General features: G+C 42.0%; 2 protein-coding genes across 6 annotated transcripts; both read right to left on the bottom strand.

The window, feature by feature from the left end:
- Positions 1-13,585: 13,585 nt before the first annotated feature.
- LOC133791079 (probable GTP-binding protein OBGM, mitochondrial) lies at positions 13,586-16,446 on the bottom strand. 2 transcript variants are annotated; one of them, XM_062228968.1, is made up of 6 exons: positions 16,266-16,446; positions 15,631-15,812; positions 15,429-15,537; positions 15,174-15,256; positions 15,019-15,081; positions 13,586-14,903 (listed from the first exon to the last, which is right to left on the bottom strand). In XM_062228968.1, the coding sequence occupies exons 2-6, from the start codon at positions 15,763-15,765 to the stop codon at positions 13,782-13,784; spliced, it is 1,512 nt and encodes a 503-aa protein (XP_062084952.1). In that variant the 5' UTR covers positions 15,766-15,812; positions 16,266-16,446; the 3' UTR covers positions 13,586-13,781. The 2 variants fall into 2 exon arrangements, with proteins under 2 accessions (XP_062084952.1, XP_062084953.1); XM_062228969.1 differs by lacking the exon at positions 16,266-16,446 and having other exon boundaries at positions 15,609-16,244.
- A 380-nt stretch (positions 16,447-16,826) lies between these two features.
- On the bottom strand, positions 16,827-22,586 carry LOC133791078 (pentatricopeptide repeat-containing protein At1g05670, mitochondrial). Of its 4 annotated transcripts, none has more exons than XR_009874121.1 (3): positions 22,434-22,586; positions 19,061-21,532; positions 16,827-18,510 (listed from the first exon to the last, which is right to left on the bottom strand). XR_009874121.1 is itself a non-coding variant. In XM_062228967.1 (2 exons), the coding sequence occupies exon 2, from the start codon at positions 21,435-21,437 to the stop codon at positions 19,173-19,175; it is 2,265 nt and encodes a 754-aa protein (XP_062084951.1). In that variant the 5' UTR covers positions 21,438-21,532; positions 22,434-22,586; the 3' UTR covers positions 18,938-19,172. The 4 variants fall into 4 exon arrangements, 1 of the variants encoding a protein (XP_062084951.1); XR_009874122.1 differs by having other exon boundaries at positions 19,066-21,532; XR_009874120.1 differs by having other exon boundaries at positions 16,827-18,515; positions 22,434-22,585.
- Positions 22,587-23,668: the final 1,082 nt, after the last annotated feature.

The raw sequence follows: 23,668 nt of genomic DNA, 5'->3' as shown, positions 1-23,668 counted from the left end.
ACTAATCTTCGGTCGTGGCCCTCTCTTTAGGAGGGTACTGTAGCTCCAGGTCTTAGGCAGTATGTAGAAGAGTCTAATCCTGAGCCAGTCTCGGACCCAGAACCCTTGCCAGCCCGCGAAGTCATTGTCTTAGATTCCCCCACAGAAGCTCCGGGTCCGGTGGTCGTGACCATAGATTCCTCTTCTAGCTCGGGGGGTAGGATCCCTCATGATATATGTTTTCTAATTTTATTTTCTCTTTATTCTTGTTGTTCTTGCATAAATGCTAACTTGAATACTAATGTTGCCTTTGTTTTGCCAGAAGAGATGTCTCAGCCCGGGAACAAGGATTTGCGAGCTAGGTTCACCGGAGGGAACTCCTACGCCGGGACCTCCGGGCCCGTGGTGAAGAAGCTCCGGGTGGCAAAGAAGGTCGCTGGGACACCAACCAAGTCCCCTGCAAAGGGAAAAGACCAGACCCCAGTTGCCCTGGCCAAGGTACCTCCACCTCCTACAGCAATGGAGAAGATGCCCCCGCCCCCTCCACGAGCTCCCACCTTCGTTCGGGATATGGAGATGGAGCCCGGGACTTTGGCAGCTACCGCCACCGAGGTGCACATTCCAGTGGACCCCCAGGCCCTGGAGAAGATTCCTGACGTCTTTCGAGGGACGGTGTACGAGACAGCAACCTACACCATCAACCACTACTACGGGGCCACCGAAAGGGACCTGCGGGCAATCGAGACAAAGAGCCCGGAGAGCGTGATGGAGTCTGCACTGGGAATGGCTCTAACGGTAAGCTGGCTTTGCTCTTTTATATTTTGGTTACCATGCTCTGTCTTGTCTCTCTTTTTTTTCTAAGGCAGTTGCCTCTTTCTTTTGTAAGGCGCTCTGGCTCTTCACCGGAGCATATCCAGGTCTACAGCTCGAGGACATGAGGGGCGAGCACCAGGCGGTTTTGGCCACCCATCAAACGACCTTGGCCACCCTGCAGGCAGCCCAACAGTAGGAAAAAGAGGCCAAGGGTGCCTTGGCAGCCGCGCGGGCTGAGCTGGACGCAGCCCGTCCTAAGCTTCAAGAGGCCAAGGCTACCAAGGCCGCCCTTGCTGTCGCGGTGGCCGAGTTGGACTCTGCGAAGACTGGAGCCGAGGAGGCCAAGGCCGCCTTGGAAGCGGAGAAGGCAGCTTCCAGCTCCGCCATGGAGGACATGCTCTACCATTGTTGGGTCTTCAACTCAGACGGCGACTTCTCCTTTTTAGGAGCGGACTGGGAGGACTTCCGAGAAGGGTTCAAAGCTCGCCTCCAGCAAGAGGCGCCTTCTGAGACTAGGGAGGCCTCCACAGTGGCCGAGCAGGAGGGCGAGACGGAGACCTCCACGGAGCAGCCCGGTGGAGCCTAGGGCCTTCATTTTTTCTTTTTACATATATATATATATTTTTTTTTGTAACTTTGTATGAGGTTTTTCACCTCGAGACATTTGGTTTTAGTCAATTTTTGATTCTATGCACCTTAGTTTGCTTTTCTTTTTCGTGGTGCCAATCTCGATCCAATTTTTAAGACAAATCCTGGTTGAATCCCGGACCTTGCTTTAAAAACTTAGTTCGCGTTAATTCTTTGACTAATATCTTGTACTTTTTAAGAAAAACACTGATTAATCAATTTGAATCAACTTCTAAGTTTAGGACCTGGTTATGTCCAGGACGTTAATTTGAAAACTTAGTTCGCGTTAATTCTTTGACTAATGTCTTGTGCTTTTTAAGAAAAACATTGATTAATCAATTTGAATCAACTTCTAAGTTTTAGGACCTGGTTATGTCCAGGACGTTATTTTGAAAACTTAGTTCGCGTTAATTCTTTGACTAATGTCTTCTGCTTTTTTAGAAAAACACTAATTAATCAATTTGAATCAACTTCTAAGTTTTAGGACCTGGTTATGTCCAGGACGTTATTTTGAAAACTTAGTTCGCGTTAATTCTTTGACTAATGTCTTGTGCTTTTTAATAAAAACATTGATTAATCAATTTGAATCAACTTCTAAGTTTTAGGACCTGGTTATATCCAGGATAGGACTTAGTTTGTGTTAATCCTTCTTCAATATGTCGTGTTTTTTTAAGAAAAACATCGACCAATCGATTTGAATCAACTTCTAAGTTTTAAGGCGACCTGGTTATATTAGCCAGGTACCATATGCCCCCTAAGTAATTAGGAAAGGGTCTTTCGTGGTTACTTGAGATTACATTTGCAAACATACACAATAATGAAAGAAGATTTAATTCTCATTGCTTAATACATAAGAAATGGCATTTCTGAGTAAGCCTTACAAGGGTGTCATTGATAATACTTCTTCAAGTGGATGGTGTTCCAAGCTCGTGGGACCGCTTCTCCATTAAGCCGGGTGTGGATGCCAAAAATCCACCAAGAAAAAAATCCCCAGTGCATGGTTAAAGTACACGGCTAAAGGACACTTAGTTACATTATCAGGCTCAGGCCTATAAGTCTTGTGAAACAGGGAGATGGTCCCAAGGGAAGCAACACCTTGTGAGCCGTGACGTATGGCCTTTGTGGATGCTCAATATTCCAGGCTTGTAAAAGATCCAAAGCACGCGCTTGGGCCCTGTGAATGCTAAAAATCTGGTACTTGTAGGAGACCCAAAACAAGTGCCAAGAGCCCCTCACGTGCCACCAAGGACCCACACGCAGCGCGACACCCCTGCTCCGCGCGCGTGCACCTCGCGACGCCCCTGTTCCGCGCGCGCGCACCTCGCAACACCCCTGCTCCGCGCATGCGCAACGCGCGACGCCCCTGCTCCGCGCGCGTGCGCACCGCGCGACACCACCTGATCCGCGCGCAGGGTAGCCTCGACCCAAGGGCCACGTGTGCCTAGTGGCCTCGCCCCAAAGGACCTCACCCAAGGACTAAGCACGCCCAGTGGCCTCGCCCCAAAGGACCTCGTCCCAAGGGCCACGCGTGCATGATGCCAGTGTTCAAGGTGGCTCACAAGAGACAAAAAGAGTACGAACAAGGTACCTCTAAAGGGGTACGTACATGCCTGCAAGGATCAAGGGACAGGCCTGGCACCTGTACCCGAAAAATAGAGGCGGTTGGGAATAGTACAAGGAGTGGTTACACCACCACCATGTCTCTGACACCCGTACAAGACAAGTAGTGGAGTCATGACCGGGTACAAAAGCTGAGGTGCCCCCACGAACTCTGACCATGTACCAGAGCCGACACCACTACCCCTGGAACCACTCTCATGTTAGTATACTCGTGTACCATCTGGTCCCCTGGACCACCATGTACCCAAGGCCATTAGAACCTACTATAAAATGGACTCTAACTCCACCTAAAAGGGGGTTGGAAAATTCATTGTAGGCAGAGGCTATTGAGAAATATACCAAAGCTTGCTCCATTGTTGATCTGTGTTTACTTTTCCTTAAATTTTATTCTCAGTTCTTATATAAATATCACCTGACTTACCTTTGAGTTTTTCGATCTAATTTCGTTGACGAGATTTCACCGTCAACACCGGGCTAACTTGTAGGTTCCTTCCTTAATGACCTCGGTGATTTGATATGGCCCTTCCCAGTTCGGTCCCAATACTCCATCTTTGGGATCCTTACCGGCTAAGAAGATTCTCCTGAGGACTAGGTCGCCATTGCTAAAGGCGCATTTTTTTACCTTTGAGTTGAAGTAACGAGTGATTTTTTGCTGGTAATGTGCGAGCTGAAGCTGCGAATCTTCTCGCCTTTCATTAATCAGGTCGAGGGATGAGCAAAGTAGTTCATTATTGCGATCCTGGTCATATGCCTGGACTCTATGAGAATATACCTTTAACTCAACAGGAAGGACCGCCTCGCTCCCAAAAGCCAGGGAGAGAGGAGTATGCCCCGTAGAGGTCCGATGCGAGGTCCGGTATGCCCACAGTACGGAGCTGTTCTGGCCAGACCCCTTTGGCTTCGTCCAACCTCTTCTTAAGGCTCGCCTTTAGCGTCTTATTGACAACCTCGACCTGGCCGTTCGCCTGAGGATAGGCCACGGAGGAGAAACTTTTCATGATGCCGTACCTTTCACAAAATTCGGTGAAGAGGTCGCTATCGAACTGAGTCCCATTGTCGGATACGATTTTCTTGGGCAGCCTGAATCGGCAAATAATGCTCTTGACCACGAAGTCGAGGACTTTCTTGGAAGTTATTGTTGACAAAGGCTCTGCCTCAGCCCACTTTGTGAAGTAGTCGATAGCCACCACGGCGTAGCGGACCCCGCCCTTTCAAGTAGAGAGGGCGCCAACCAAGTCGATTCCCCAGACTGCAAATGGCCATGGCGAGGAGATCATCTTCAGCTCGACTGGGGGAGCTCGGGCAACTGTGGCGAATCGCTGGCACTTGTCGCATTTCTTGACATACGAGATCGAGTCCTTTGATAGAGTGGGCCAGTAATACCCTTGCCTTAAGACTTTTAGGGCCAAGCTTTGCCCCCCACTGTGATCCCCGCAGAAACCCTCGTGCACTTCCTGCAAGATGGCCTTCGCCTCGCTTGGCATAACACATCGTAGGAGAGGTAGGGAATGCTCACGTCGGTACAACACCCCATCTATTATCGTATACCTTGGAGCCTAATACAATACCCGTCGTGCGTCATTATGCCCCTCAGGTAACTTTCCTTTGGTGAGGTACTCGAGGATGGGAGTCATTCAGGTCGGTCTGGCGTCAATCATCTCGACCTCCGCCCCGACCTCTTCTATACTTGGTTTTTCCAGGAATTCCACCGATACTAACCCCAAAGCCTCCGTCTCCCCGGAGGTAGCGAGCTTGGCGAAGGCGTCTGCGTCAGCGTTCTGCTCTCAAGGTATCTGCTCGATTAAGCCTCGTTCAAATGCGGACAGTTTGACTTTTACCTTGGCCAGGTAAGCAGCCATCTTGGCTCCCCGTGCTTGATACTCACCTAGCACCTGGTTTACCACGAGCTGGGAATCGCTGAAGCACTGAACAGAGCTGGCCTTCAGCTCCTAGGCTATCCTTAGCCCAGCCAGCAAAGCTTCGTATTCGGCCTCGTTGTTGGAGGCCTTGAATCCGAATCTCAAAGTCGAGTGGGATCTATGCCCTTCTGAAGATATCAAAATGATTCCAGCCCCGGAGCCGTTCTCATTGGATGAGCCATCCACGAAGATCTTCCATGATGCCTAGGTCGAGGTGACCTGGGGTGACCCTTCCACAAGATCCTCCCTGAATCCTGCGCATTCTACCACAAAATCGGCCAGGGCCTGACTCTTTATAGCAGTTCGTGGGGTGTACAAAATTTCGAACTGACTGAGTTTGATAGCCCACTTTAACAGGCGTCCCGATGCTTCAGGTTTTTGCAAAACCTGCCTTAAAGGCTGATCGGTCATGAAGTGTATTGAGTGGGACTGGAAATACAGCTTGAGCTTTCAGGAGGCTGTGATAAGACAAAACGCCAACTTTTCCATCAACGGGTATCGAGATTCAGCCTCGAGAAGTCTCTTGCTGATGTAGTAGACCGGTTTCTGAACCCGGTCTTCTTCTCGGACCAATACGGCACTGGCTGCATCCTTTGTGACAGCTAGGTAGAGGGAAAGGGGCTCTCCTGCCTTTGGTTTGGACAATACGGGCGGCTCGGCCAGATGTGCCTTCAGGTCGAGGAAAGCACCCTCGCACTCCTTGGTCCACTCGAACTTCTTATTTCCTAGGAGCAGGTTGTAGAATGGTAGGCACTTGTCGATGGATTTTGAAATAAATCGATTTAGGGCTGGCACCCTTCCTGTCAAGCCTTGGACGTCTTTACGCGACCTGGGTGAGGGAAGCTCGAGCAATGACCTGATCTTATCGGGGTTAGCCTCGATTCCTCTAGTGTTGACAATGAAACCCAGGAATTTTCCAGACGCGACCCTGAAAGTGCACTTCTGAGGGTTAAGCCTCATGTCGTATTCTCTTAGTATCTTGAAGCATTCTTCCAGGTCGGAAGCATGGTTATCGGTAGTCTTTGACTTGACCAGCATGTCATCAACGTACACTTCCATGTTCTTCCCGATCTGGTTGGCGAACATTCTATTCACTAATCTCTGGTATGTAGCACCGGCGTTCTTCAGCCCGAATGGCATGACCTTGTAATAATAGACGTTAGTTGGGGTCATGAAGCTGGTGTGCTCCTGATCCGCCGGGTTCATGGCGATCTGATTATAGCCTGAGTACGCGTCCATAAAGGACATGAGCTCGTGCCCCGCCGTGGCATCCACCAATTGGTCAATCCTTGGCAAGGGAAAACAATCTTTGGGGCAGGCTTTATTCAGGTCGGAGAAGTCGATGCAGGTCCGCCATTTCCCGTTGGGCTTCAGGACCAGCACGGGGTTGGCGACCCAAACCGGAAACTTGGCTTCACGGATAAAGCCGCATTTCTTGAGCCGGGCTACTTCTTCTTCTAAGGCCTCAGCCCGAGTAGTTCCCAGGCGCCTCTGCTTCTGGGACTTTGCAGGAACGCTCTTATCCAAATGAAGGGTGTGCATGATGGCATTTGGACTGATTCCCACCATGTCCTCGTGTGACCATGCAAACACATCCAGGTTATCCTGCAGAAATTTGATCAGCTCCGCCTTCCTCTTGCCACAGAGGTTTTTCCCGAGCTTAAACATCCGTGAAGGATTTTGTGGATCAATGTTTACTTCCTCGAGCTCTTCAATAGCTTGGAGCTCGGACTTGTCCTCGCCTATTCGGGGGTCAATATCCTCACTTAGGATGATACTTTCCCCCTTGGCGCTCTGAGGTTTTTCAATCTCAGGATTAGGCAAAGGTTCCTGAGATTCCTCTTCTCCACCTTGGATGGCCATGGTTAGCTGCCCGGATTTCGATTTTCCCTTCATGGAAATGTTGTAGCATTCCCTGGTAGCAAGCTGATCACCACGGACCATGCATATCCCCATGGAAGAAGGGAATTTCAGTGCAAGGTGGCAAACGGAGGTGATGGCCTCAAAAGCTATAAGTGTAGGTCGGCCCAAAATGGCATTGTATGCAGCGGGGCAGTCGATGACCACGAACTCGAGGAGTTTTGAGACTGTCCGAGGTCCCTCTCCTAAGGTGATCACCAGCTCGATCGTCCCTATAGCCGCTGATCCTTCTCCCGAGAAACCATACAACATCATGGAGGTCGCCTTCAGCTCGGCGATAGTCAAACCCATCTTCTCCAGCGTGGACCGGAATAGAAGGTTTACCGAGCTCCCATTATCGATCAACACTCTCCTAACCCTCTGATTAGCGAGCTGCACTGTTACAACCAGAGAATCGTTGTGAGGGAACTGAACGTGGCTAGCATCTTCTTCAGTAAAAATGATTGGTTGCCTTTCCAATCGCTGCTGCTTTGGCAGATGTTGCTTAGGGACGAACTCTACTCCATTACGAGCCTTGAGTTCGTTGACGTACCTCTTTTGGGCACCCCTGCTCGTGCCAGCCAAATGCAGACCTCCCAAGATTGTGGATATCTCTCTTATCACTGGAGGAGGGACGTCTTGATCTACTCGAGACCCGGGCTAACTGACTGGAACTTTCGGAGCAGGTCGGATTGTTGGAACCCTGTTCCGCGCATACTGAGCCAAGGGGCCGGCTCTGATGAGAGTTTCGATCTCATCTTTCAAATGTCTACAATCATCGATATTGTGGCCAACGTCGTTGTGGAAACGGCAAAACTTGGAGGTGTCTCTCTTCCCCTTTTGGTGCTTTAACGGCTCCGGCTTCTTCCAGGGGAGGCGAGCAGAGTTTGCTAGGAAGATGTTCTCCCTAGAGTGGGTGAGCTCCGTATAAGTCGCGTAGACCGGCTTAAATTTTTCTATGGACTTATTCTTCTTTGGGCCGTGCTGGTTGCCCTCGCCGTTCCCCTTTCTCTTGCCTCCACCGAACTGGTTATTCTGTGTAACGTTCTGGGTAGCTATCACGACCTCCGCTCCCACTCCAGCAGGCTGCTCAGGGACCTGGCTGGTTCCTGCAGCTGAGGCTTGGGCCTCCTCCAAGTTTATCCACCCTGGGCCTTATTTAGGAATTTGTTTACTGAGCTGACTCCCTTCCTTTATATTTCGTTCCAGAGTCCCCCTTCGACGAGGATTCCAGTCCTCAAAGCCATGAGCTTGGAGCTGTCATCTGCGTCTCTGGCCCGAGTAGCGACGTTCGCGAACCTGCTCAGGTAAGCCTTCAAAGGCTCGTCGAGTTGTTGCCTCACGTTAGCCAGGGAGTCGGCCTTGACGCGAGCAGCCTGGGAGGCTCGGAAAGCTCTTTTGAAGTCAGCAGAGAAAGTTTTCCAAGAGCTGATTGACTGCTTCTTGTTCTGTTTGAACCACTGTCTGGCTGGCCCAGTCAATGTGGAGGGAAATATCAGACACCTCAGCTCGGGGCCAATGTTGTGGGCCATCATTAGGGTATTGAACATCCCTAGATGATCTGACGGATCTCCGTCTCCGTTGAATTTGGACAGGTGCGGCATACGGAAACCGGGCGGGTATGCCGTTGCTGCTATGCTGGGGGCGAAGAGCTCAAGCTCATCCCCCGAATCATATTCGCCTTTCTCTTTCTTCGACAGGAGCTTCCTCATTAGCTCCTCCATCTGAGCTAGGCGCTCAAGGGTTTTGTCCTGATTTCCTTGGTTACTCCGGGGCTGTTCAACAACTCTGGATCCATTGTATACGTTTGGTGGGTTATTGCCCCTCCTATCTTGAGATAGGTTATTTGGGACATTCCCGCCGTTACGTACCTCGGACAGGTCTCCCCCTGAGCAGGCACGGCTGCCACCTCCTACTGGGTCTCCCCTATGAGAGTTAAGGCGATCTCGTAGGTCGTCCATCGGGGTGACTCGAGGACTTTGCGCCGAGCTCAAGTGTTGACGCAGGTCTCCGCCAGAAAGGTCACTCCAGCGACTTCCAGTCCAGTAGCTCCCGTTAGAGAAGCTCGGAGTCTGCCTCTGGGGGTGAGGATCCGGGCTTCCTCTGGGTGCCCTGCTACGATGGTAAGGTCCTACGGATGGCGGGTTTCTCCTGCTGCTTCCATAAGCTAGAATATCTCGGATAGGTTGAGGAGGAGACGGATATCTTATCGGTGAAGGAGGATGCCTGACCGGGGATGCAATCCTGGTTCCGTCAGGGCGGATCAGGTTTGGTGGGGGCCTTTCGGCCCTGCCAACTTGCGAGCCTGGCACCTGGCAATCTGGACGAGGCGCAGGACGGCTGGCCGGGACGGGCTGGTGCTGTGAGCCCTCCCCGGATCTCCTTCTAGAATTCCCTCAAGCCCTCCTGGGCGCGCTCGAGGCTGGCAGTGAGCTAGGAGTTGAAGTTCGGACCGAGCAGCTATACTGTTGTTCGGCTCTGGGTATTTCTTCGAAGTTTGCTTCTCGGCGGTGCGATGAGGGAGTAGATTTGGACGTCGGAGGTCTGACCGAGCGACTAGGCCTGGACCGATTACCCCGGTGGGACTTACGAGTCTCACCTTGCCTCTTTCCGACGTTAGCGTCGGTTGTAAGAGGGGGTAGTCGGGCCAACACCTCCTGAATCTGCTGACTAGCTTTCGCCAGTTGACTCCTCAGCTGAGCATTCTCCATCTCTACCGCCGTGTAAAAGTTCGGGCTTGGATTAGGTCGCCGGGGTGCCAAACTTCTAGTGTCATCCTGGCCTATTGGCTGCTTGCCCGGCCGCTGCTGAACTTCAAGGTTTTGCTCACCGGAGATGGCGACATGATTAGCCTCCTGCCCATCATGTTGTTCCGCCTCGTTACCGTGTCTTGATCGAGTGGTCACTATAGTTGGATGTTTGCGATAGCACCAATCTAACTAGCTCTCAATGAAAGCACCAAACTGTTGACGCGGTTCTTCGCCAACAGGTAATTAAGAAAATAAGAGTAAGAGATCAGTGCTTAATAATGAACCGAAATAGATAAATGATCTTAAAATGGACTGATGACACAACTACGGTTTTAGGTGATTCAAAGGTTAAAATCATTCTACTCCACCAGCCAATATTATTGTTATATGTCTGGTATTCTTTACAAGGTATTTCCTTACACAATAGAATCCAACCCTTTGCAACTCCCAGGGTCTCCATATTTATAGGAGAGGGCACCTGGGAGTTGGCAAGGGGGTCATCCCGTGACCCTCTTACCCATCATGTCACTTCTGTGACATTCATGATTAATTCCTAAAACCTGATAAATGAAGTGTGGTCTAATCAACAGGTAAGGGGGATAATGGGCCGCACGGCCCAACCCAGTCGTGGGTGCCTGAATACACACGTTCATGCTGCGTGTCCGAGAATTCAGGGATATATCAGACACGTGATGTTTGATATATGCACGTTTACATTGCGTGGTTGACTTTATAAGGGGTCACGGCTTCCACCTCCAGCCCGTGCCCCGAGCTGGACGCCTTCCTGACCTGCGATCTTTATCTTCCTGTCTTGGCCCTTAAATAATCTTGGCGAACCTTTGGCTACCTCGAGCTAAAGAGGTAGGACCTGACGACAGCAGTTCCGGTCATGTGGTATCCACGTGGCTGGTATAATTAGACCATATCTCAGCTCGCTAATAGCCCGTGGAAAATCAGGGCGTACAATATTAATATAATTACTATATACTTAATATACTAAATTTTTATAAAAATTAAGGTTATAAATTATATATTATAGGAAAGACTAAGGTGTATGTCAACAAAAGTTAGTTTCAGTTTATAAATTCCAATTTTGCACAAAAATTTTAAATAATTTACTGTATCAAAAATAATGTTGAAACCTTAAATTTTTCAGTGGTGCCTCTTTTTTAGTGCAAGCATACAACAAATTGTTTAAAATAGAAAGAAAAAAAATTGCAGACAAAAATAGATCAAACCCCTCATTTAAAAAAATGATGCATGTACATATAGCTTGGCTAAATTTTAGATTCAGTTTCTTCAAAAATTCCCATAGAAAAAGTATCGACAAAGCCAACATAAAATATAGTCATATAGAAATGAAATAACCATATACAGTTCACTCAATGCCCAAATCAACCAAAACTCAAACTTTTTATTCAAATTTTTTCTACCTATCCATCTTCTAACTTATCATTATTCAAGGGTACCCTTGCGAACGTTGCAAAATAAACTAGCAACCATCTTCCTTAGACGTTGCAAAACTTCGGTGCCATCTCCGAGCCTCATCAAAGACCAACAACCACAAACTCAGACGACGTTCACTCAGTTCTTTTGAGCCCAGGTCTCTCAAACTCAAATCTCTACCAAGAAATCTTGAGTGCTCCTCACCCAACGTCGAATACCTTGTTCCTCACCCAACATCAGCCACTACGAAACCCAGATCTGCGCAGCCCACTTAACGTTGTCGAGTCTCTCAAGACCTTCGTCCTCCAGTGAATAAAGAAGCAGATGAAGAAGAAGGTGAAGAATCGGGGACGGAGAAGGGAAATGACGGAGAAAGAGTAAAAAAATTGAATTAATTCCGATTTTAATAATTTTTTCTGAATATATATTATGATTTTAATTTTTTAAAATTAATTTATATTAATTTTCTTTTTATCATTTTAAAATATATTTTTTATATAAATTTTCTATTTAACAATCAATTAAAATTTATTTTTAAAAATATTTATTAATTGAACTAATGACGCGTGTTGGTCAAGTCAACACTTAACGAAATGTAATGAACGAAGACTGACGAAATTACTATTTTATTGATTTTGGGTACTTTACCTAATAAAAAAATATTGGGTTTATACCGGTTACAAATTCTAAAATTTGGTACTTTTAACACAAATATCTCAAACAATAATTTCGCCCATCTATTTCACTTTTACTCTGTTAGTTGCTGACTAGAGCAACACATGTCATTTCGTGATTGGTCCAGCTCATATATATTTTTAAAACATCATTTAATTAATTTTAAAATAAAAAAATTATTAAAATATAATAAAAAATATTAAAATGAAAAAAATACAAAAATATATAAATTAAATTAAAAAATCAAAATCACAACAATATTTCTTCCCAAATCAAAAATTTCATCAAAAATCAAAAGCAAAAAAATCACCCATATTGCTCAAAAAATATTTTTTATTTTAAAATTAATTAAATAATTTTTTAGAAATATTTATGAGTTAGACCAATCATAAAGTGGAAGTGACACGTGTTGGTCCAGTCAACTAACAGAATATAGCTCACGAAGATGAACATAATTACTGTTTTACTAAATTTTGATATTTTCCTTACGAAAAATTTAGGTCCATATCGTGTATAAATGCCAATGATTTAGTACTTTTGGCGCATTTACTCCAGCAGCTAATGGAGTGAAACTAACGGAAATCGATAGAATTACTATTTTACTAAATATGAGTATTTTCCCTGCAAAAAAAAATAGGTACATACCACATACAAACATCAAACATTTGGTACTTTTGTTCTATTTACCCATTTTTAACTTTATCATGCTTTGAAACTTGTTCATTAATGTTTTTCTCTTGATTTTTAAGTCTAATTTTGTTTAGTTATAGAAGAGTTTTGTTTTGGTTTAGTAACATATTACTGATGTTGCTGAGTTTTGTTGATTTTTAACTTTATTACACATTATTTGGGTTTGTTTAGTATCTAATTATTGATCAAAGAAGCATCACAAAGAAAGAAAAAAAGACCTCCAATCGTGAGTTGAAAAAAGAGAAGAAAAACTTAAAACTAATAAAATTAAATAAACAATGAGATATGACTTACAATATTAAAAAAAATTACTATAAAACTACAAATTTAAACTTAAAAATAATTATAATTACATCTTAAAACAAATCACACTAAAAAATAAAATAAAATATACAAATCTCATATATTTAATTGTTTAAAAAATTCTTACCATACAAAATAAATTATTTCTATGAGGTCCAACACTTTTTATGGCAAGATCCCATGAATGAATAAAATCATCAAATTTAATTCTTTATACCCCATATAAATATGATCATATTGCTTAAAAATCACGTATAATCAAAACTAGAACTTAGAAGTGTTAGAGAAAATATCTCAAACGACAAGTGCGTAGATACATTTAACAATACATAAAAGCATAGATTACTTCGCTCATCATTAATTGATTTTGAGATAAAACTTCATACTTCTTATAATGCACCTAATTCTATTTCTAAATCACTTTCCACATTACTCTAAAGAGCCACTTCCAATCGTAGTATCAAGAGCCAAAAGAAAACTCTAAAAAGTCACTTCCGATTGAGCTATCCCAAATTAGTGAGCAAAATTTGCCAATATCTTGAAAAGCATGTTAGAGAAAATCCATGTAGGTACATTTAAGAATATGAGTCCACTCATCACTATTTTTTTTTTTCTTACCATGTATACAATTTTACCAAGAAGGAAAAAAAATGCCATGTATAAATTCCTGATTTCATAATGCGGGTCACGTTCATCGATTGTTGGACCATTTACTATGATGTCGTTTACACGTTCATTATCGTTTTCAATTCCTGTCGTACTTTTAAGATTGTGGTTGGTTTGTATTCTCTTCGTTTTCACGTTTGATGTCGCTCAAGTCGGAAAAGATGTTCTTCATTATGGACAAAGCAGAAGCATGGTGGCTACTCTAACGAAGAATGATAATCCACTTAAGACTTGGACAGTTTCCCAAGCAATTAAGAATCAGATAGCGTAAATCGGTCAAATATGACGCGAAAGAGAAGAAAAACACAGCTGACAAGTACCATTTAGAAATCAGTTATGTTGATTTTGAGAAACTATACCTTCCAAATGGCAATAAGGACATATCCTAGAAAAGCTAGTCAGCTATGATATTATCTATTCTGAGTTTGCATGACATATGACCATCCACAAGCTGCTTAAGACCTACTTTTAGTTCTGGGATTCCCTCCTCCAAAACCGCACAAACAGGATAGATAGGAGCACCTTGCACCCTTCTTTTCAGTTCTTCTAATACTCCATTTGTCCCTTCTTCATCAATTTTGTTTGCCACTATCAAACACGGTCGATCAGATAAGCCTTCTTGATGGTGCTCAAGCTCTAAAACTAGGTCTCTCAGTTGTTCCCATGGGGGAATTCCCTTTCTCCCATCCAATCCAGAGGCCAAGTCCACCACATAAGCTATGACCCTGGTGCGTTCTATGTGGCGAAGGAATGCATGTCCCAGTCCCCGGTTTTCATGAGCACCCTTAATGAGTCCTGGAATATCAGCTACTTTGATTGATATGTCATCATAATTCAGATTCCCCAAATTTGGTCTCAGAGTAGTGAAAGCATAGTGCCCTACAGAAGGCTTTGCCCTTGATATAGCACCTAGTAGTGTGCTTTTACCAGCATTTGGCATCCCAACAAGGCTCACATCAGCAATGCTTTTGAGTTCTAATACAAGAACTGCCTCTGAACCAGGCGTGCCAATGTTGAGAGGCTGACTCTCATCAGAGACTTCAAGTTCAGGGACATTATCCCCATGGATCACAGGATCTTTAGTTTTTGGCTTCTTTGAAACTTTGAATGTGGACACATTACCCAAACCGCCCTCTCCTCCACTTGCAACAATTACTCTTTGACCTTGTTCTGTTAGTTCTGCGACATTCCATTTTATTTCTTGTTCTTCCTCATCCTCTTCTTCTGAGCAAGATTCTGAAGCAGAAACAGAATTCAATTTAGGTGATACAACATGAGTGATCTGCTCCACTTTTGGCAATTCCTTGATGCTTCTTTCATTATGAAATGAACAACTAGTATTCTCTGCCAAATTTGAGCCACTAAGGGCAATACTCTGTTCAGATTCAGATACATCTTTAGAAAGTGTGCCAGGAATCTCCCAAGGATCCAAATCTCTTGAAGATTCTTTTTCAACTGCATAAGGAATTTCACCCTGTACAAGATGAATTACAGTGCCAACAGGTACTCGGACAACCTACCAGGGACAACATTTTCATAAGGAACTGCCGCATTCTAGTTTAAGTTGTGTTACCAAACAACAAAATATTAGAAATTCTCACAAGCAAACAGAACAATATAGAAATAATAACCTTATCAGCTCCTCTGGTTCCAATCTTATTCTTGGAGGATCCATGGCCTCCTCTATTCGCATTCTGCAAGACAAATTAACTATAACTGAGATTTGTAAGTTTGGACTATTAGCTATATATTGCATGGAATTCTTGGAAACAAAGATGCCACGTACAACGTGATGTTGCAAACCGCTAAAGTCCCAAACTGCAGGGGAACATTCTAATATCACATCACCACCTCTTCCACCATTCCCACCTGCAATTGTTCCAGAGTTATTTGAAAAGATCAACAATGCTAGGTGCTTCACATTTTTGTAGAAGAAACCAATCATGAAGATATTGTGATTAATGACTAACTTGAATTGACTAGAAACAAATAGCACTACAGTAAATTATATTATGATTATACAAAGACAATTATAACCCACCATCAGGTTTGCCACGAGACTCATGTCGGCTACGGCGAAAACTAGAGCAACCATTGCCACCTTCACCTCCTTTAGCATACAAGTTAAACCTGTCTATCATCCTCCTCTCCTGCAATAGATGAAATACAAGTAAATAATATACGCAGTTGCCTATCAATCTGATTTCAAGTTGCAACACACCTTAAAAAGGGAGAGTATCAACCTGCAGAGGAGCAAGTTTTGACTTCTTGATGGGTGTATCTGCATAAGAAGAATGAAGCAGAAAGTTCCATGGAGTTTCTGAGGACTTCCTTAAGACTTTTAAGTGCCGAAGGGATTTGACACAGTGGGTTAGCATTCGTTTAGATAATCTTTATGTCAATCTATGCTCTACTTCTCCTCAACCTACCAAAACCCAAGACTATCAAAAACGCACATGAAAAGAGAAAAATATGTATTTTTTTTCTAGTGTCACAAAACAGAAGTAGCAGAATGAAAGCTGGAAAGGAAATACACCATTTTGAGTTTTGACCCACCTTTTCCTATTTTCCCTAGAATTAAACTTTTTATCCAAATTTTAAAACAAGTACAACAAATGAGACTCTAAAACCAAACTAAACTACATGTGGAAGACTGTCTCAATAGCTCGATACACAACAAATCAAATTATAGCAACCAAAAGAGTTAAACATACTTAACCACAACATATACTCACGCACTCTGGTAAGACCCCATTTTTCCTTTGCCAAACGATCAGGGAAAAGAAAAGAAAAAAAAAACTTCATTTTTAAGAGTATCTTAAATTATATACCGGTGCCATAAACACCCAAAAAAAAATATTAAAGATACAAACACAACCTTAATTTACTAATGCGAGCGACTGAGCGAGGCCGAGGGTACTATGAGTTCAGCGGTTGAGAGGCTGAACGGCGGTGGCTGGCGGGGACGACTGGGAACTCGACGGCTGAGCTAGGAAGAGTTTAGAGAGGGCCAAAGGCAAGTTATTAATTAGAAGAAAGTAGAAAGCTATTGGGCTTCAGTAGTTGGGCCGACTGAAATCACTATTGGGCTGAAAACATGTGTAAAAATCTAAACTATTATAAAATATTGATATATCTGCAAGTATGCAGGCGTTTCGATTTTAATTGAAACTTCAACCAGAGCAGTGTAGTTTGGTGAAACTTCAAACGATGCCTAGCCATATTGTATTTAAAATTGTCTTACGGTGCAATTTGGTACGGTTAGGAAAACAACAGGTACAATATGTCTCTCTTAGGACTATGCCTTGTTAAATTCAAGTGATGATATGTACACACAAAATTTGCACAATTAAATCAAAAACGTGTGTGGAAATTGGAATTGAAGAAACGTTTTTAATATATTAAAGATTTAATTATTTTATGAATAGATAGTTACTGCTGCTGTCTAACTTTTTATTTTCTTTTCGTGTTAAACTTTACTGATGAATACAAAAATGCTATCAATTCTCCGGTGAGCTTTTTAAACTATAAACATAAGTTATTGCCTCAGCAAGTTCCTACTTCCTATTCTTTGCAATACTAGCGGAGCATTGATCAACTCAGCTCAATCCAACTTATTGAATTACAGCTTTGGACTGATGAGCATGGCTTTTCATCCAAACTTTGCTCAAAATGGTCGTTTCTTGGCTTCATTCACCTGTGACAAGGAAAGCGTTCATGTAATGAAGAAGTTGTTTGTCTCGGCAGCTAACTTCTTCTGGTAGCCGGTTTCACACTGGGACTGCCATTTCCATTCTTCTGCCTAGTTGGAAATCGAATTCTGTTTGGACCCAGAGATGGATCTTTGTATGTCATGACTGGCATTGGCAGACTAGAAAATGACCCTCCTTTAGATTTCTCTTATACAATCCATATTCAGAAGAATTACTGCCTGAAATCTGGGCTCTATGATGAAGAAATCCATGGCGTCGTAGCTTTGTTTCACAAAGACCTCTCTACTTCACCTGAGAAAGTTGATTTTCAACTTTGCTCCTAACTTTCTTACTTGTAACAAAAGATAATGTAATTAAATTACACAGAATCAATATGAAGAGATGGATATAATCACCAAGGGTGAAAAGTGAAAACTGTGGCTAGCCTATTTATAAAGGCACATTTGACTTTAGGCCTCTAAAGCAAGGAATAATGTTTCTTTTAACTAAACTTAATATGATCTTTCCTGTACTAGGATACACCCATTTTCATACTGTTAAAAGCAAAACTTCATCTGGGTCTGTTGCAACATCTGGTGGCTATTTCTAGATAAATATAAAATACCATTTGATCAAAGCATTAGTGATACCTATCTGCTCTTGCTCTAAAATTTTCCGTCAATGGTTGTGTTGCCTTTTAGGCTTTGACCACTGCACACTTTCCATACATCTGCTTTCTTCAGCTTATTTTTATGCTTTATTACTTTTCTTTCCAATATTCCCACTGTTAATTGGATGATCTTCCCCAATTTGACTCACAAGTCCTCCAACCTCACCAGATTTCCTGCATCCACTCTGAAAAGTTAATTCTAAGAATGCTGACAGAAATATTTTGCATGCCTACAAACAACTTTATGGGCATGAAAACAATAGATGGTTGATCCTCAATATACCTTCCATCTTAATGTCATATTGATAGTGTGATGATTTCCCTGTCAAAACCAGATCACACAATAGCCAAACACAGAAAAATGAAAGAAATATCTGTATGTATTCAACCTCCTGTAATTCGAGAGCCAGGGTCTCTCCCAAAACTGGTTACAGCACTAAAACACTTCACACCCCCTACACATTTCTCACTTACAACTTATTCTATTACTCTAGACCTCACTCTAAACCGTGCACCCACACCCATACAATACCAGCCCCAATAACTAACTCCTAGCCACTTTTTGTGCTTACCTCACCTTTCCCTCTCCTACTGTACACGTAGGTAATAGGAGGCCTATCATAGTGATGCAGATCGATAATTTATTTTCCTCAGAAAACAGTTTTTGAGATTTCCAGGGTACTCCTTGTGCACTGAACATGTAGAAGTTCACAGCTCAGCCTTACATACTCTTCTATGAAAGATGGCAAATGGTGATCTTCCTGGGCTATAACAAAAAAGTAGAAGTCATAATCTGGTTAGTATATATAAAAAATCCATCCAACAAGATTAGCTGAATTCGATAATGAAAAAAAAAAAAAAAGAATGCCGAAAGATACTTTAATCCCAACATCTATAGCCACTTTATTACACAAATCAAATATCAGTATAAAATGGATCGGCATCCCATTGTACTCAACGAATGGGAAATCCAATTAATATGACTTAGCTTAAAATTACAGTGAACCAGTTAAACATCTACATAAATGAACAATCATGTCATTTAATATGTGAATTCACGTGCTCAATTAACTGACAATTATGGCTAAGTCAAGTTGCACAACACAAACGAAAATAACTTGAAGATTTTCATGTCTTGAAATATGACAAACCCACAATGATCCCGAAAATGCTTTATACTGTCACAAATGGTAAAAAATTAATAATTTTCACGATTATGATTATTCATACAACATCACATCATTGAATTATTACTGAAGAATGACAATATAGGCACCATACAAACAAATAATGAAATGAAACAAAAATTACCATGCCTTTTCAATAGATTTTGATCAGAGCCATAGGCCTAGTTGCAAGCTAATTCGTACCAAAAGACAGTAACAGAGCAGGACAACTCAAACATCACAACAGACAAATCAATCTAGGTCCTGCTGTTCTTGGTCCTATCCACAATACAATTCTCTATCACTTCATCACAAAGCTCAAGGGTTATATCCATGTTCCCTTCTTTATAGTTCATATCAACAAAAATTTCATATATTTCCCTATCTGCAACCAAACCTTGCTTCCTCATTTCTTCAAACAGTTTCCTTGCCTCTTCAATTTTCTTTCTCTTGTAAAAACCCTTTATTAATGCATTGTATGAACTTGCTGTAAGAAAAAAACCCTTCTCAGTCATTTCTCTCTGCAAAAACTCTGCCTCTTTCATATTCCTTGCTTTACAATGCCCCTTTATTAAAATATTATAGGTATTGCTATCAGGCATCACTCCTTGTGCACACATGTTCCTATAAATCTCAGTTGTGTAACGCATGTTATTTCTGCTGGAGTACTGCTTCATAAGAGAATTATAGGTCGTGGCATTGGGCATTATACCCTTATCCAACATCCATTTAATTAGTTTATTACCATCTTCCAACATTCCGGACATGCAAAAACCATTCATCAGCACATTGAATGTAACAACAGTGGGTTGAATCCCACTATCCAGCATCTCTTGCAGGAGCATGTGAGCTTTAGACATCTTTCCTGTCTTGCAATATGCATCCATGAGAGTAGTATAAGTAAATGCATCAGGGCGTGGCCCAGCCACCTTCAATTCTTCCATTAATTTCTCTGCATCTACCATGTTTCCTGATTTACAAAGTCCGTTAAGAATTGAGTTGTAAGTGCAGACATTCAGTTGAAGACCTTTCGTGGACATTTCTTGGAGAAGTTCGTTTGCTGTGTCTACCTCTCCTTGTTTACAAAGGCCATCAGCCAGTGCAGTGTAAGTGACGATGTTTGGCTTAAGTCCCATTTTAACCATCTCATTGTGAAGACCAAAAGCCCTTTTCATCTCACCTGCTTTGCAATAACCATGGATAAGTGCTGTATAAGAAAATTCATCTGGTTCCAACCCTCTACTAATCATTTCATTAAAAAGCTTATCAGCTTCCATCATCTTTTCAGCTTGACAAAACCCATCTATGATAGCTGTATATGCTACAGAATCAGGATAAATTTTCCTGATCTGCATTTCCTCGAACAACCTGCATGCAGCTGGAACATTGCCTGACTTGCAGAAACCATCTATTAAGGTAGTGTATATCACATTATCAGGAATGATTCCCTGGGTAGCCATTTCCCTCAAGACCTTCTCAGCTTCAGACAGTTTTCCACACTTGCACAAAAGAAGTATAATGCTGTTGCAGGTATACAGGTTTGGCTGGACTTTTTTTATTTTCATTTCTTCTACGAGCTTCAACACCTTCTGTAGGTCACCAACGGAACAGTATCTGCTAATTATAGTACTATAACTTACAACATCAGGTAAGCAGCCTCTCAACTCCATCTGCAAAAGTAGATGGTGGGCTTCTTTGATTTTTCCTAATTCACAAAGTGAATTAATAATTATATTATATGATGCAGTATTCCAGCAAATACCCACTTGAGGATATTCATTGAAAACTTTTATTGCCATCTCAATTCCATCAAGATTGTTTGATAGACGAGTGAGGAACAAATTACAAGAATCAACAGATATAACCAATCCATAATTCAACAATTTCATGAAAAGTTTTCTTGCTTCATTGAGCATCCCAGCTTCAACAAGCACTTGGAAAAAAATATCAAATACATGGGGATCTGAACCCCAGTCCTTGTATGTGTATATTAATCTCTCGGAAAAATGAGTGAATGCAAGACTTATATCCAAATTGGGTTTTCTCCAAAAATCAATAATAAGCCAATGCGCCATTTTAAGATCCTTTGATGCTGTGGCAATTTGAGCAACAATGCAACGAGCCTCTAGTGTTGGTTCTCTACGAACACATGCCCAATCAAATAAATCCAAAACTAAATTATAATCATTCCTAATGTTCATGAGAATCCAAATTAGATGATCAGACCTGAACTTAGATTCGTAAGACTTCAAGATGCGACGCAAAGGCTCAGAGCGACGCAACTTTATTGTGGTAGTGACATGATGAACAAGTTCAGCATCTTTGATAGTAGGTTTCTTAGGTGAATAATCAGGAAAAGGTCTGGTATTTGTTGAGATTACTGAGAGTACTTGGCTCAAGTTTCTTCTCAATGAGAATAAAGGAGAGAAATATGATCCAAAACTTAAGTTGGGCTGAAGAGAGAAGATACGCAAACAGTGTACCGAAAAGATAGTGTGCCTCTTCATGTCTGTGAGAGGCATCCATCAAGGGAAATTTTAAGATTGCCTGTCTCCCAATGTAGCTGCTCTCCATTGATAAGAACAAAAACAAAGAAGTTTTCTCATTATTCCATCACCTGTCGAAATATAACCAGTATAACAGTAAGCAAATGTCCAACTTTATTTCATTCTAAAATAAGTTCACATAATTTTCATTCATTCTAATGTATGCTTCGAACAGTTTGCAAAAACAACTAGTTTGTTAAGATAAGTAATAATAACACCATTCCAATAACACAAAAATCAATCTAGCAACATATATCAGAGCCAATAGGAATAATAACTATAAAAAAACATGTCACAGTGACATACACTGTTCTGGTATCTCATTTCAGCGCTCATTGCACCCTCAGTGTTCCTAAAGGATTTGGGTTAAAGCAGAAATCACGTTTGCATTGAACTAGCAAACCCAAAATCCAAATTTAAAAATAAAATAAAGGGAAACAAAGCCGAGAATGATATCAATGGGAAAACAGCATAGGCGTCAGTGTAGTGCCTTGAAAGCCATTGATGATCAAACAAATAGAGAAGCTTCAGAATTCGATTGACGGGGGCCGAATTGAGAAATTGACAATTACCAATCTTTTTAATATGAAAAGAGAGAGAGAATTCAAATGTTGCAGAAATGCATTATTTCGGTTAACGAAACAAAGTATATTGATCGTGTTCTTTGTTTAAATTTGTTCTGTATTGTTTACTGGTCTATGCTTGCTTCGATATTAGAGTTTATATTCCAAACTAACCTGTATCCATACATACAAGACTTTCTCAAACGCAGTACAAATCAAATTATAGCAACCAAAAGAGTTACAATATACTTAACCACAACAAGCACTCGCACAGTCAGGTAAGACCCCATTTTCCCTTTACAAAACAATATGGAGGATGAAAAAAGACAGCTTCATTTTGAAGAGTATATCTTAATATATATATATATACGATGCCATAAGCACCAAAAAGAATAGATGCAAACAAAACCTTGGATGATTTACTGATGCGAGCGACTGGGGGAGGCCGAGGCGTGGGTACGAGTGCGCGCGCGGGTGAAGCTGAACAGCGGTGGCAGTGACGACTTGAGAACTCGACGGCTGAGCGGGGAAGAGTTTTGAGAGGGTGAAAGGGGAACTTAGAATGTAGAAACTTTTAATAACTTATTGGGCTTCGTAAGTGGGCCGACTGAAATAATGGCTTGAGACATGTGTAAAAGTCTATAACGTAAGAGAGCACTCACAACGCATGAGAATGGTAGAAATGAACTTCGAATGGAAAAGTTAAATGTGAGTTATTTAACATATTTTTTACCTTAATAATATTACTCTACGAGATAACGGTAAAAATATTTTATTCTTTATTAGTTATATTTTATTTTATTTTGTATCTTTCTCTCTTCTATGTTAGTATTTTAATAAATCATAATAATATTAAAATAATGAAGAAAATTTAGGGAAGTTGATGTATTGTTTAATGTAAATGTTTGATATAAAATATAAAAAGTAAAGTTTTGGTGATGTATTTGAAAAAATAGAGCTGAGCATCCATTAGGAGTGCTCTTATCGATGTTGATATATTTATTTGTAAGTATGCGTAATGTGTTGCCCTTGCCAATCGAAATTTCAAATTTGTACCATGTAATGTGTTGATATATTTATTGTTGAAGCATGTTGATTGCTCTACATTTAGATATTTATTGCATTATGAATGCATTGTTTATTTGAGCAACGCACTGACTTATTAGTCTGAAATGACAATGGTGTTAAGTGCTGGTCGTAAAGCTCTAACTTATCAGTTAGGATCGGCAATAGTACTGAGCGATGGTCATATAAAATTGACTTATGAGTCAAGACCGGTAATAGCGCATTGAACGTTGGTCGATATGATTAGATCTAATCAATAAGAGCATTATATGCTTGTTCGACCTATTGGTCGAAGAAAACTAAAGCGCTTGTCTAGTCTATGGCTAGTTACTCAGAGCCAAGGCTAAAAGGCTCAGGTGACTTGATGATCACATGGCTTAGGGCGCAAGACCCCAGGTTTTCGTATTAGTCATCTATTCAGAGCACAGGATCCCAGGATGTCTTATTAGTCATCTATCCAGGGCGCAAGACCCCATAATGACTTAACAGTCATCATCTGATTAGGGCTGCAAGCCCCAGAATGATCATTTATTAATACTTATGTACATGCAGTTAGGGTTGTGCATAAATTTTTACAAC

This window comes from Humulus lupulus, chromosome 7, assembly GCF_963169125.1.
Source record: "Humulus lupulus chromosome 7, drHumLupu1.1, whole genome shotgun sequence".
Classification (NCBI taxonomy): Eukaryota; Viridiplantae; Streptophyta; class Magnoliopsida; order Rosales; family Cannabaceae; genus Humulus; species Humulus lupulus.
The sequence above is the reverse complement of the archived record's forward strand: the minus strand, read 5'-3'. Positions and strand labels throughout refer to the sequence as shown.

Excerpts from the sequence above, each read along its gene's own strand:
- LOC133791079 (XM_062228968.1), bottom strand. The coding sequence starts at position 15,765 with ATGCTAACCCACTGTGTCAAATCCCTTCGGCACTTAAAAGTCTTAAGG. Across the intron at positions 15,257-15,428 it reads GTCTCGTGGCAAACCTGATG|GTGGGAATGGTGGAAGAGGT; the intron begins GTGGGTTATAAT and ends GAACAATTGCAG. Across the intron at positions 14,904-15,018 it reads GAACCAGAGGAGCTGATAAG|GTTGTCCGAGTACCTGTTGG; the intron begins GTTATTATTTCT and ends TGTCCCTGGTAG.
- LOC133791078 (XM_062228967.1), bottom strand. The coding sequence starts at position 21,437 with ATGCCTCTCACAGACATGAAGAGGCACACTATCTTTTCGGTACACTGT.